A 14822-nucleotide genomic window follows, 5' to 3' on the forward strand; every position below is an offset into this window, starting at 1 on the left:
AGCAAGTAAAGTGGTTTGCTTTACTTACTTTAAAAATAATCACGATATGAAAGTAAAGTGGCAGGGACAAAGCATCCTATTAAAATAAGTCTTCATGAGTCTACTTCTACTATAAGTTGTTTGCTAATAAAAAAAAAAAAAAAAAAAAAAACACTCAATTTAGGACTAAACCCTATATACTCACTCTCAACTGAATCCCAAATCCATAAATTAATCAATTTGATCCCAAATGTTTAAAACAATTCTCAATCAGGTCTTTCTAGTAATGTTCATTAATATTTTTTTTTTTCAAATTTTCTTTAATCCATGTAGTTTTAATTTTATAAATTATGCGTATAAGATTAAAACTATTAAAAGAAATTGATTAAACGATACAATTGAGAAATGAAAGAAATATTTTAGATTAATTAAGTTGAAAAACTGTATAGATTGGAAATGTAATTGAGAACAAGTAAATGGATGTACGATTAAATTGATGTTTTCTTTTATCATGTTTATTGGAAATTTGACATAGTTCTTTTTCGTAAATATAATTTTTAGTTAGATTTTTGTGTTAAAGGGGTAACATAAAATAACCAAGTTTAATGTATTAACTCAGTACTCTTCTTATATTAGGCGTAAAAAATTTAGTGCTCCTAATGTTACTTGTAATTGAGCCCATAATACTTCGGGTAAATTATAATTTATAGTTAGTTTCACTTGTAATTGAACCATAATAATTCTAAATAAAATAAATTATGAAGTTTAATTCTAATAAATTTATTATTGAATGATAAAATTGAGGAAAAATTCATCTAAAAAGAGAAACAATAAAACAACCTAAGTTTACACATATTAACTGGCAAAACTCATGATTTAGATCATGAGAGTAGGATAATTTCATAGAAAATAAATTTAAACAAATAAAAAAAACATAATTCATATCAACCAAATGTTCAGGATTTTGAATGATGTAATTAAAAAAAAATATCATTTAAAAAATAGATAAAAAAAACTTGAGATAACTAAGTTAACTCGTTGAACCCATAGCGTAGGTCATAAGACTAATATAACCACCAAAAAAGCAAACCACAACAAATTATAAAAGTTGAATCTCCAATAAACCAAGTGTTGCATGATGAAGTTAGGGAAATGACATAGGTTTAGAAAAAAGAAAAAAAAATTATTTACGTAACAAAACGGTTAGAACAAAATTGGAATGTTTAGGCCGGAATTATACCAAAAAATCCAGAATGGACCAAGATTCTAAGTGAGATGAAATTTATTCCGAGTTTTTTTTTTAAAAAAAAAAAACTAGAACAAGATAAATTAAACATTCAAGATGAAACAAAACAAAATTGACAACCTTTACAAATAATGTTGATTTGTTAAACATAACACTTTTTGGAAGAATATATGAAACATTATGGAATTGAAGTTCTCAAAATTGTGAAAGTGTAAGTGTTACTTACATCATTATAAAACATGGACTACCTCATGGATTAACCTAGGTCCTAGACTGGTCCAGGTTAACCAAAAAACCTCTAAAAAGTTTTCTCGATCAAACTTAGATGATCTGCTTGATTGACTTGGAACCTACATGGTCTAACCTAGTTGGCTCCAAGCCCAGACTATTCATGAAAAAACCCCTAGAAAATTCATTCAATCAAACTCCAATAACCCATTTACTTGACCTAATATCCAGGTGACCTAATGAAACCTGGGTGAGACGAAACTATTTATTTTTTAAATGGCACCATTTTAAATTAGAAATAAAAAGACTCATCAATTTCAAAACAGGCAGCCACCTCGTAGACACCTTAATCCCCTTTCCCTTTCAGCCCCAAGCTTGCTTCTTCATTTTCTTTTTCCCTCATAATTGAGGGCCTTAACCTCATGAACACCTCTTGTAATATATCTTCTTACTCCTCTAGTTATTTTATCAGTGATGAGAAGTCTTGCCTCAACCTTTCCCTCTCTCCCAACAGAGAAAACCAACAACAAGATCAACCGATGGCATTGATGTTGTCACACTCAAAAATTGCAATGACTGATTAAAAAATTTCATGGAATTTATCGAATAAAGAATAAATATCTGACATCTTGTTATTTGAAGAATTTTCCAACCACAAAAGGTATAAGGGTGTGTTTTGCCAATCACACACTTAACAAATACAATTTGTGTCGGATGGGTCTAAGGCCTAGACTCGGCTCATATTTTTTTATTTTTTTTACTGGGCTGGGTCTAGCTCAGTTGTGCGGGTTGGGCCAGACACAGCTCCCTTTTATTTCTTTGTTTTTTACTCCCAAAAGTGTGTGTGTGAACTGTTCACACACACTTGTTTGCTACAGAAGGGGAGTAAATAAAATGCAGGGAGCGACAAAATGCAGGTGCTGGATGAAGCACTCCTCGGACTCCCTCTCTACTCCTCGTCATCTCTTCTTGGTCTTTACGTTTTGCTTTCTCAAGACCCAGTCCTCTCCTCCCTTCCTCTCTCTTTTCTTAGGTCAAGGATATAAATAACTTTTTACTAATTTTTGTTTATTAAAATATTTTTTTAATTAAATGATAATATAAATAGACAAATATATTAAATTGATTAAATAAAATAAAAAGAAAAAATAAATAATATGTAAAGCTACACATATTAAAAATATTATCTGAAAATAAATATGTTTTATTTTCAAAAATATAGTTCATCCATACAAAAGATTAAAAAAAAATTCATAGATTAATTAGAAAAACTTCTTTGAAAATTAAACGCATAACCAAAAAATATTATCATTTAAAAAAGGCTCTCTAAACAAAATAAAAGAGAGAAAGAATATTAATTTAAATATAATAATAATTATTAAAAAAACAAGCATTAATTGAAATTAAAAAATGAAAAAAAAAAATAAAAAAAGACTAGGTGTTGCTAGGCTTGGCAAGCCAGACCTTCCCGTCTAGCGCATTTCATTATGTCCTTCATAATTGGATCTTTTTTTTAATTGTATTGTCTAATTTTAAAAAAAAAAAAATCATAAAACGTGTTGCTTGTTTTGTCAATATTCTTGTCATTGTGGTGGCCAAAAAATTGAGGCATGGGTTCTTTTGACAACACAAATTAAATGTTTGTAAACTCTACTACTTTCAAAGTTTTCAATATTTTTGAATTAATTTAATTAATGCAATCAAGGGCTTAATTAGAGAAATATCAAAGTTCAGGATCAATTTGGATCAAAATTGCTAGAAATAAAATTCCAGGGACCGAAATGAATAGGCACTGGTACTATAAGAGGGTTAATTGATTTTACCATGGGTAATTTTGAAAGAATTAAAAGTTTGAGGAGTCAATTAAGGATTGAATTAAAGAAATTTGAAACCAATGACTATTTTATAAATGATGCAGAAGTCCAAGGATCCAATTGCAAAGATCCAATGGCGAAATTTGAAAAAAAAAAAAAAAAAAGAGATTTTCAAGGATAAGGGCTTGATGGCAAAACATCAGAACTTCAGGGGCAAACTGAAGAATGACCCACCCTAAAACGACGTCGTTCCAAAAATTATTCATCCTCTCCTTCCTTTGGGGCAGGGGAGATCGTTCGAAGAAGCCATCCAGACGGCCTCTGTTAAACCCAATCTTCTCATCAAACTCAAACCAAATGTTACACTAGATTGCCCGCCACAAAACCTCTAATTCAGTTCAGTGTTCATCGCCCTCACAACTCTCCTCTGACGCGAAGATAATTTGACTCTAACAGTCCAACAATGGCAGTACTGTTGGTGTGTTCAATCCACCAAACACGGAGCAAATCCAAGCAGTAGTCATCTTCATCTACAAGATTACCATACTAGGAGATAAGGGACGTGTTTTTTTTAAAAAAAGGATTGCAGATTGGCCCTATAAAAAGCGAAGAGGAGGCTACACAGATGGGGGGAGAAAAACAGGGCAAGACAGAGGGGAGGGACTTTGGCTTTCCTTCATAACTCCAGCAAACAACCATCCTGGGAGTCTTTGCTTTCCCTCACAACAGACACTACGGACCCAACCCACCAGACATTCAAAAAAACTCCCATCACTTGACAGCCCCATCCCCGGCCACAGGCACAAATTACTTTCGCCTGATAAAAGAGCCTCAAAAGACCAGTCGAAGACTTGGCTTTGTGTTTGGGTGTTCTGCCACTGGATTTCAACTTGATTAAGCCATCAAGAAAGTTTTCGCCACGTAGCTTCGGTTATCAAATTATCACCAGATCTTCATCGTTGCAACTGGTCAGCAGTTTTTTGCGAGTATTAGCTTTTGAAATGAAGGCCATCTTAACACGATGCATTTATAATTAACCATCGGTCCCTTTTTTTTTTATGCATTAATTCATGGCACACACAAAAAAAAAAAGTCTTTGTTTTTACCCAGGTATGGCAGTAAAAAAAATATATATAGACTAATTTTTCTTTTCGTTTGCATGTGGCAGAGTAACAAAAAAAAAAATCATTGTGATATTTTCTGACATTGTTTTAAAAAAAAAATTGCTTTAAATTAAAAAAAAATTTAGAAACTTATGCATGTTTAAGCATTAACTTTTTAGCATTTTTTAAAAGAGTATATAAAAAATTATTTTACTTGTATTTTTTGAATTTTACAACAAGTTTATAAAATCTAATGAGACTTTGCAAAATTAAAAAGCCAACATCCAATATATATATATATATATACACTCAAATAAATTTATTTTATTGTGTTGGAGTCATGAATATTATATTCATTGATCTTGGAATTGAGAATATCGTTGATATTTGCTAATGTTAGAATTATAAATATGGATGCTAGAATTAGAAATTATTCGGAACTCTCATATTCATAGAAATTAAAGTTGGGATACTATACCTTTTCTTCACGTAATATTTATAAATATCAAAGTGAAAATATTTGTAGTTAAATATTTATTGGTGTTAGAATAAAAAATATTATAGATAGACCATAAAAATATAATACAACAAATTTTTAGTAATTTAAGACAAAACTAGTAATACAGCTTATCCCGGGTAAAACGCTTCAGGAGTAATAATATCTTTCATTTTACGTAATTAGTGTTGTATTATAGAATCTCTGTTAATCAGTTAAGATTTCTAGTGACCGTAATATTATGTGTCAACTCCCTAAATCAAATATTTTCTTTTTTAAAAATAAAATGTCAGATATTTATTTTTATTTAAAATTTAAAGGTTACCATAATGTTAGGTGTGACAAACTCAATTAAAAAAAGATTAACATACTGGGTTGAAGGAAATCTTTTTTACGTATAAATACTTCATCCCTTGTGTGTGTGAGAGAGAGGACATATATATATATATATATATATATATATATATATATATATATATATATATTTCAATTTAAGAATTTAACATATGTAGTTAAAGGCAAATCTTCAAGTATTATAAATACTTTATCCCATCTAATTTTTAATTCCAAGCATACATCGAAAGATTGACATATATGAATTGACACATATTATAACCAAAATTGTCTAATTTAAAGTGAAAACCTTTCTTATTTCTAATAAACTTTATATTAAATGAATTTTGATTTGAAATTTGTATAAACTTATTATTAACATGTACTGAATTTTTTAAATATTTATTAAAAAATAGGGTAAACTTGTGAATGTTGGGCTAATATGTTTTTGTTACGACATTAAGAAACAATATTTAGAAACAATCTTAACTCAAAAAAGTAAGCACATAAAAGATGCCATGACCACTAGAGTTTTTTTTTTTTTTTAAAAAAAAAGAGTCCATCAAATATAGAAAATGTATATGTCTAGTCTAGTTCATTTCCTTTTGTCATGTTAATTTGATAAAGTTTGACCCATATAAGATTAGAAAGTGGATATTTGTCGAATTTCAATATTAATAGCACTCATTGAGAAATTTTTAAGAGTATAGAAGCTCAAATAATAATTAAAAAAAAAGGACATACATTTAAATAGAAAAAAAATAAAGTATATGCATTCAAATAGAAAAAAAAAAATATATAAAGACTTGATTAGAAATAAAGTAAAATGGTCACTAGGTGAAAATACCAGCATGTTGACGTATAAATTTAATAACCATATGTCAATTTGGCATAATCTAGTAAAAAAATTGATAATAAGAAAATTTAAAAATTAACACCTTCAAATAATAAAATTGGATGCATTCAAATAAAAAATAAAAAAAATGAAAATGAACAAGAACAAGAACACTTAATTAAAAAAAAATAACATTTGTATAATCACATGTTTAAATAATATAACATAAAAACTTAATTAAACAAAGTTGGAAATCAACACGAGCAGACCATAAGATTTGGTACATTAAATATTAACTACGTCTACGAACAACATCTCTCACAACATCAATTAGCTGTATTGTTGCAGCCGATACCCCCAACCCTGTTGCAGCTGCCGTGACTGGATCACTAACCAACGTCAATGCCGCCCCCACCGTTACCCCCGCCACGACCCCCGCACTCGTAGTTACTCCTTTCTTAATTTTTTCTTTCTGGATTTTCTTCCCTTCAGCCTTCATATATAAGAAAACACCAAGTATTACGTGACTATTAAGTAGAGTATTTCAAAAAATATATAATGTTTTATTTGAATATATTTAGTATGAGATTAAGGGTCTCTGAATCTCATAACTTTCTAAATTTATCTCAGTATGCAAGAATTTAATCAGTAGGCAACATAAATTCTTGAATATATGTTTTTGGATGATCGTGAGTCAAAACAAGAAAATTAACGTCATGGTGAAGTATTTAAAGAAAGAAAGAAATTAAAAGTTCCAAAGATCTAGAAATTATATTGAAAAACAGAAGGTGTAGAAAAACAAGTGGGATAAATTTTAACCAGATTTTTAATAATAAATAAATAAATAACTGAGCACAAAATAAAAATAAAATAAAAAAAAAAAAATTTATCTAAGCCTATGCCGGCCTGGACCTCAGCTGGTATGGATTTTCATACATGAACCAAGGAAATTACCTCATATTCGGCTTTCTTATCGGATTTAAGATTTTCAATTTCAAGTTGAAGTTTTTCCTTGACATTGGCTTCTCCAGCAACCCAGCCACTAACCCTTTTTTTAATAGTTGCATCTGATAGAGAGCAGGGTATATATAAAACTATCCCAAGTTTTAAGAGAATAAAATAAACAAAAAAACAGATAATATTTTTTTTTTACCTTCACATCCTTTTTTAAATTCGAGCATGATGGACCGACCACAAGAATCAACAAAAGCTTTAAATCCATCTCCTCGTTTCTCCGTCACCGTCTTTTCCAGCTTAGTCTTGAAGCTTTTCAGTGCAATAGAACGTAGATGTTGCAGCATGGCAGCATAAGCTGGGTATACAGCCTACATAACAGACCAGAAACTTAATCGCTGGCAACCGTGGCTGTCTTAAGTCAGAATAGAAAAATATTTCAGGCATTATTACTATATTATTGGTTGTTTTTTAAAAGTATTTTTTTATTTTAAAATATATTAAAATAATTTATTTAAATTTTTTTTAATATTAGTACATTAAAATCATTAAAAGAAAATTATTTTGAATTTTTTTCAAAATACACTCATAAAAAAATATTTTTTTAAAAAAAACTACTGCACTAAAAACAGGACATGAGTAGCACCAAATTACAAAAGCTAATGAAGATGTTCACACATTAAGGCCTTACTTCTAGTGCTTCTGTTTCCAACCGTTGCCGTCTGTCTTTTCTAATTCTTTCTTCATAACCCATCGTCTCCATGTCATATCTATTCAAAAAGCAATATTGTATGGTCCATAAATAATATTAGAGACTCCCCTGAATTATATCCGTTAAAAATAACGAACTTTATTAATAGAATGTGTCATTACAATTAACCAATTAAAAACATACACACACAGAGACAATGAAATAATTATAAAAATAAATTATATTCTTTAATTATTCAAAATTCTTGATTTCATCATTTGATGTAATACTTGATTTTTTTATAAATTTTTTTAGATTAACGTGGGTGTTTAGGCCAGCTTGCGCGTACCTCGACTAATCATACGGGCCTAAAGTTAATGACCATGTAAGCCTCCAATAGCTCTGAGGTTTGTGGAATTCGAACCGGTGATCTTTAAAAAGCAAATCTAAAACCTGAATACTTAAAGTTATATCCCTCAAAGTTGATTTTTGTATAGATAATTGTATTGATTGCATTTCAATCCAAAATATACTATTTTTATTTGTTTCCTCGACACGGCTTCTCAAACTTATAGTGATTTAAATAAATAATAATCTTCATGAGTTTCATATCTATATTAAAAAATAATATTGAAATTTTAATGGACATTTTACAGGGCTTGGATACAATTTGGCCGAGAGATTCCTAATCAAGTTCAAAAACTTATAGCTTCTTCTTATATTTCGGTAATTGTGAATTAGTTTGAGCTTCAAAAATAACATATTGCATCAAAACATTCTTATTCTTCGTTGGTTCCAACAGATACATGCAGAGTGAATAGCTTTCTAAACGAGAGCAAGATGTAACTTACGGAGAGAGATAGTTTTCCAAAATAGAGCTGAGCTTTTTCCCAAACTCCGATACGGGGCCGGATTTAAGAGCTTTACGCATTGCCAACCAAGTCTGTATAAAATCAATTTGATATTATTGAGTGATATAAATTTTACAACAAGGTTGTGCAGTTACATTTGAAAGAAAAAAGAAATACCTCATCCAATTTCAAGCGACTGAGCTTCTCCTTGGCAATCTGTTCACATCGAAATGTGGCAACCATCACCTGGCAAACAAAATGAAGAAACATATTCACACAAGAAAATCTAATTAAACATGAATATTTTTTGCAAAAGAAGTCAGCATTTAAATAAACCTCCAGAGCAGGAAGATCCAGATCCTTGTTTTCCTTTATGGTTTTCCATATCTGTTCTGCTCGAAGGGAAAACCCCGAAGCAGGTTGGACATCCTTCCTATCACCAACAAGACCTCCCGGAGAGATGGAATCGATGAACCGCTGCCTCAGCAGAGCAACCTGTAAAATACATCACGAAAACAAGCTTAGACTCCTTCTTTAACATCTCGAATTTGAAAATTAAACCTTTTAAAGTTTTAATTATTGTCTAATATATATAGCTTTCACTTGACTTTTTTGTGTTAGATAAAGAAAGGTGACAGAAGAAGACTACATAGAAAACCCAAGAGGATTAGGAGTACAGAGATCCGACAAGCAGAGCAACACGCCTATATAGTTTTTTTAAAAAAATTATTTGTAGGTACCTCACATATTTTTCTTATAATTTTTCAAAACATTAAATATGGTGATAAGCGATTATTAAAAATGCAATAAAACTTAAATATCTTAATTACAAAACAAGACTTCTATTAGTTATATTACTCTAGTTATAAATTTAATGCTATCATTAAACCTAAAAAAAAGCTACTTAAACTTACCTGCTCATTAAACCTCTCCTTCTCGTGTACATAGTTAGGCAAAGCAATGATCTCCACCTTAATTTCAAAAAAAAAATTTGAAAAAGATATATAAATAATAAAAACAGAAAGACAAAGCTTTAATTAATATTTGTCAAAGAACTATAATAATAATAATAATAATATCATAGACAAGGAAGATGAAATCAACCCACATTAAAATAATCACCCAGATTCCATCCAAGAGCCTTGGTTTTAGCAGCTGCAGCCCATATCTGTATAATTTAGAAGAGTAAAGAACATGCATAATTAAGAGGAATCATTTTACGAACTCAATAACAACAATTATCTCACAATGATTAAGGGAGAGTACATGAACAATATCGCACCTGATCAATATCTCGCCTCAAAATATTTTCCAGGCGTGCAAGTGGAGTCTACATGAACACTCAGAAGACACAGATTCACCCGTATATATTAATATAAAGGACAGATTAACACTCAGAAGAGACAGATTGTGACATTGCGGGTTATGAATTTCTTTTATTTTTATTCAGGGAATGGTTTATTAGATGTCTATTACTTTTTTTTAGCTGGGCTTTATCTGTTTGTGTTGAAAAATATATATTTTTTTTATATAAACGGTGTAAATCTATGTTTAGGGATACTACCGGAGTTTGGTCACGGAGAACAAACAGCAGGGTTGTTTTGCGGGCGCCAAATAAACGCGTCATGGCCTGCATGTAAACGGTAGTAATTGGGATATCATTGACCCTTCGGATTCAATATTATAATAGGCCAGCTCAAAGGAAAATGGTTAGAGTACCTCAAAAACTGTTTTCAAAAGGGGTCTGCTGGCAGCATGTTCTCGACCAATGTCATGGCACCACCTGTATACAAAAATCCAACACGAGTTGATTCTTGCCAATGGAAACTGCTAATGTGAATTCGTTGACTTTCCAGCATGTATTGTGGCTGATTGTTCAGCAAAGGAGAGCTTAAACAAAAGTGAGGAACTTATAATAGCTAGCCTGATTGTAATATTCACTTTAATTTCTGCCCCAATTACCAGTATATTAGAAATAAGGATACGAAAATATTGGAAATATTTAAACTCACATGTTTATTATTACAATGTCAGCAATTGCCAGAGCAAATAGAGCACTTCGCTTTTCAAATGTAGTTGTGCCGTCCTGAGAACATCATTAAGTTAATCTTTACTCAAATTAAAACTCCACTTAAATTAACTTAATAAAGGCTTAATTAAGACTTTTTAATTCATAATGACCACACGTAGCTACTTACCTCTCTCTATATATAAGAATAGACTGTGATTATTTCAAAATAGGAAAAAAAAAAAAAAAGCTTATATGTCAACAAAAATTAAATTCTTTCTCCGAAATAATATTAATGACACCCTCCTACACCATTCCTGTGTATTTCAAGCATAATAATAATATTAATTAATTTGTACCTGGCCTCTTTCGCTGCTGTCCGATCCCTCCACGTCCATGGCAATTGTGAAAGGCTCAATACCAATACCCTTCCCAATCCAAATGCCTTGGGTTGTTTGACCCCTGAAAATATATATATAAGCTAAATTATCTTTCATATCATGGCGCAAAACCAGAATATGCAGTAAGTTAATAGACGAATCCTCCTTTCTAAAACAAATTAAAAACACCAAACCTTCCTTCATATGCATCCATCATCGTGAAATCTGTCCGAAAGAGCTGATTCAAGAGGGTGCTCTTCCCTGTTCACAAAAGAAGGCAAATTAAACAATTTACATGCTTTCTCTGCATGCTAAGTGTGCGATAAACACACATATATATACGGTACAGATCACTACAGCAAATATCTAACCAATATTGACACAAAAGAAAAAGAAAATGTGACTCTTGTTATTAATTGTACATAAGAGAAAAAACGTTGCAAGTAAACCGCTGCTTTGGGGGCCAATAATTGCAACAGCAGCATAGGAGAGACGATGCTGTGCGAGGTTAGTGGTCCTCGTGAAGTTTTCGAGTCCTTCCACGTTTAAGACACCAGCACCGCTAATGAGTTGGAAGCTGCAACAATCTTCCGCCATTGTTATTGTATAACTCAGCCCGACAGCTCTAGACGTGTGTTTAAGGAACAAGAGTTTTACGTACGAGAAGAGAAGGGATGGAAGGGATTTTACAGACAACTCAACTTTAGATTTTCGATTTTGTAAGCGCACACCACCATGTGGAAAAACTGGGACTGTATTAAGATAGACTTGACAGCTAGGACTATAAGGGCTAAGAATTCTGCTGTGTACAGTATTACTAGACAAGTGGCACATAACTTGGACTGGGTTTAAGTGAGGAGAGAACGCCCACTTTGAAAATTCAAGCAAAGTGACCTGTCGATTCGAGGCATCTTGCGAGGAATCCGAACGAGTAGTCTCTCTACTCTGCGTTCGTGTGGATTGGCCTGCCTGTCCAAAACCACTGACTCCAATTTTAATCCTACAATTAAATTTTATTTTTTGTTTCTATAGAAGGACTTCAATTTCGATCCTGCCCTATCAAGAAATTGTTCAGATTTTCACCGTGAATCCATTGAAAGTTTAACCGGAGGAGGTATTTGTTTGTTTTTGTGTTTTAAATCTGAACCCGTGAGTGAATAATTGAGGGCCAGCTGAGGTCACGTTGGGTTCCGCATCTAAATTGGCACGTGTGAATAGAAAAATGTGACTCCGCGACCGAATCCTTCTAAGTCAATTTATATACAAATTTTATAGGTAGTTAAGTTAGCAAATGGTTATAATAAATTTTATAGGTTGTAATCATGTTGGTTGAAGAATTCATAAGAAAAAAAAAAATTAAGTTCGTCACGGGATTTACACTTCAGTCCTCAAATTAACAGTGTCCAATGGGATTTTTATTTTTTTAATCTCTCTATCTTGACTTGACTTGATCGATTCCTTTTACCAATTAAGCCGTCACGGGTCAGCCCTCAAATATCTGTAGAATTTTAAAGCACAACACTTTGAATCCAACAACTGGCTTTATCAATAGAGGAAGTTAGAGGGTAATGATAGACGGAGTTTGTCCTTCATTGCATTTACTGCTTAAAGGCCTAATTTGGTGTCTTTTCTAAATTTAGGAAGTTACTGGGTAATGATAGACAAATTCATTACATCTAAATTTGTCTCTTGTTTTATACAACAACTGGCTTTAATTTAGTGTCTTTTCTAAATTGGCAACCGTGTGTGAATAAAAGGGTTGGAGAAAATGTACTTGGGAAGAATCTCCGTCCTTGAACAAATTCATTGCATCTAAATTTGTTTATACAACAACTGGCTTTAATTCAGTGTCTTTTCTCTTTGGTTTTTTCTGGGTAGATTCTGCCCAAAGACTTGGTTTATTAATCTTCACAATCACAATATTAAAATCCGTTTCGCCAGTTGTTCTTGGGTCAAGGATATAAATAAACCTTTTGTTTGGTTTTTTATTTTAAAGAAGCTTGGGCTGCCTTGACAGGCCTGTGCGTTTTTTTTCCCTAGGGTTATGTGATGTTTTGGTCTGGGCCCATATATTCTCCTTGGATAAGGCTTATGTGGGCTCTCGCAAATGGGCTGACATTATCATATTATGGGATTGGGTCTGAATAAAAAATTATCCACAAGTTCAAAATATGGAAAAAGCAATCTGCATTACCAATATGCGTACTTGAATATAACCTCTTGCCATGTGCGTATCTTGCAAAGATGGATCAGGAACTTTTCTGTTCATAAGAGTTATGCTTTTATTACCAAGATACAAAGAAAGTTGGAGATTAATTATTTACCGAAAATATCATATTAAAAGTTTCCTCTTTCCGGTGACGGTAGTGACATCCTCCTTCTACCTCCATTGATTATTACTCTACAATTCCAAATTCGATTCTTTGATGAGAGATTTGCAAGATTACCATTTGTAGAAACTGAAAATATTTTTACCATTAATGTTGATTACCATTTGTAGAAACTGATGATATTTTTACTAGTACGGCTTATCAAATTACAAACAAACTTCTTTCATCAGATTCACCATAACATGTTGCATGGATCGTTGGACACACAATTAATATAAACTGTCCAAGTGTGGATTTGTCATTATTACTGTTGTCACAGCCTCATCACTCCCATGAAAGTCGCAACCCCTGCATTTAACACTGCAGCCGGCCCCGCCACCACAGCCCCAGCTGCAGCAGCAGCAGCAACTGCAGCACCAGCAGCAGCACCTGCAGCAGCAGCAACTGCAGCAGCAGCAGCAGCAGCAGCAGCACCAGCACCAGCAGCAGCAGCAGCTGCTGCATAGCTTCCAGTTTTCCTGTGACCATCCTGAAGGAAACACAATGTATTACATTTCGAGTGATGCATAAATTTCTAGTCATAAAATCTTTGATCGGCTTAAAGTTTTTTCTTGGTTTCGTTGCTTAAGTTTAGAAGTATAGGAGCTTTAATTGGTATATAAATTGAAGATGGCAAATGATAAACCGAGAATGTTCTAATAAATTAAGTTTAAAGTTTTTGTTTTTGTTTTTAGTAAAAAAAAACTTTCAAACAGATATTGTGAATGCAATCAAATCACCAAATGAACATGTAATGTGATACCAGAGTAAAATATACCTGGCGGGATCTAGCTCCGGTCACCATAAGCTTTATCTTTTCTATGATATTCATCCACAATGATTTGCAGTCCTCTGGTTTAAGTAGAGTGGTAGCTTCTGGAGAAACCTGCTCATATTTGATTATTATGTGAAACCAGTTTGACACAGAGACGTGTAAAACTAAATGCATTACATTTGCATACCAATAAGCATGCATAAATATAAATTAACACACATTCACCAATTGTTACCTCTTCCCATGTATCTGAGGCAAGGGGATCCAGTGTAGCTCCCATGAATGTATTTTGCAAAGATGGATCAGGAACAGTTCTATCCATAGTAAAAAAATATGATCAGGCATTTCATCGAAGCGCATGGCCGCCATGATTGATAGTATTCTCAAAGAGTACTATTACAAAATAATTGGGAGACATTCAGAGGCAACTCAAAGTTTAACCATTTAAGCATCCCAGCGGCCATTAATTATACAAAATCTAGGCAATGTCACCTCTGAGAGCGCGTTCCTTTCAATTTCATCATTTCTGACAACATATCGCAAATAAGTTTTTCCCGGAATTTTGAAGCACTCCACTCACTCTGTTGAATGGCAGCATCTGAAAGAGCACAATATTGAAGGTAACTTACCAAATCTAGGAAAATGAGTTAGTAGATGAAAGATGCTCACCAATCATATGAACACAATTTTTATCATAGAAGGACAAGCTATAAAAGCAACATCTTAAAAAGTTGTCGTCGCTGTGTTTTATTTTGTCCAC

General features: G+C 32.3%; 2 protein-coding genes across 2 annotated transcripts; both read right to left on the reverse strand.

Moving 5' to 3' along the window:
- Positions 1-6214: 6214 nt before the first annotated feature.
- Positions 6215-11901, reverse strand: LOC118031192 (protein ROOT HAIR DEFECTIVE 3 homolog 2). Its single transcript, XM_035035541.2, has 16 exons — positions 11368-11901; positions 11113-11179; positions 10898-11000; positions 10543-10616; positions 10250-10313; positions 10095-10160; positions 9813-9860; positions 9639-9698; positions 9445-9501; positions 8867-9025; positions 8708-8776; positions 8531-8622; positions 7680-7758; positions 7188-7359; positions 6989-7101; positions 6215-6527 (listed from the first exon to the last, which is right to left on the reverse strand). The coding sequence occupies exons 1-16, from the start codon at positions 11750-11752 to the stop codon at positions 6327-6329; spliced, it is 1809 nt and encodes a 602-aa protein (XP_034891432.2). The 5' UTR covers positions 11753-11901; the 3' UTR covers positions 6215-6326.
- Positions 11902-13367: 1466 nt separating this feature from the next.
- Positions 13368-14384, reverse strand: LOC118031194 (protein ROOT HAIR DEFECTIVE 3 homolog 2-like). Its single transcript, XM_035035546.2, has 3 exons — positions 14298-14384; positions 14066-14173; positions 13368-13777 (listed from the first exon to the last, which is right to left on the reverse strand). The coding sequence occupies exons 1-3, from the start codon at positions 14382-14384 to the stop codon at positions 13562-13564; spliced, it is 411 nt and encodes a 136-aa protein (XP_034891437.2). The 3' UTR covers positions 13368-13561.
- Positions 14385-14822: the final 438 nt, after the last annotated feature.

Source organism: Populus alba, chromosome 12 (genome assembly GCF_005239225.2).
Source record: "Populus alba chromosome 12, ASM523922v2, whole genome shotgun sequence".
NCBI classification, from domain to species: domain Eukaryota; kingdom Viridiplantae; phylum Streptophyta; class Magnoliopsida; order Malpighiales; family Salicaceae; genus Populus; species Populus alba.

Bases quoted from the DNA above. Each gene is read 5' to 3' on its own strand.
- LOC118031192 (XM_035035541.2), bottom strand. From the start codon at position 11,752: ATGTGCCACTTGTCTAGTAATACTGTACACAGCAGAATTCTTAGCCCT. The intron at 11,001-11,112 runs GTTTGGTGTTTT...ATATATTTTCAG, and splicing joins ATGGATGCATATGAAGGAAG to GGGTCAAACAACCCAAGGCA. The intron at 9,026-9,444 runs GTAAGTTTAAGT...TGTATTTTACAG, and splicing joins AGGAGAGGTTTAATGAGCAG to GTTGCTCTGCTGAGGCAGCG.
- LOC118031194 (XM_035035546.2), bottom strand. From the start codon at position 14,384: ATGGATAGAACTGTTCCTGATCCATCTTTGCAAAATACATTCATGGGA. The intron at 14,174-14,297 runs GTAACAATTGGT...AAATATGAGCAG, and splicing joins CCTCAGATACATGGGAAGAG to GTTTCTCCAGAAGCTACCAC. The intron at 13,778-14,065 runs GTATATTTTACT...TGTTTCCTTCAG, and splicing joins CCGGAGCTAGATCCCGCCAG to GATGGTCACAGGAAAACTGG.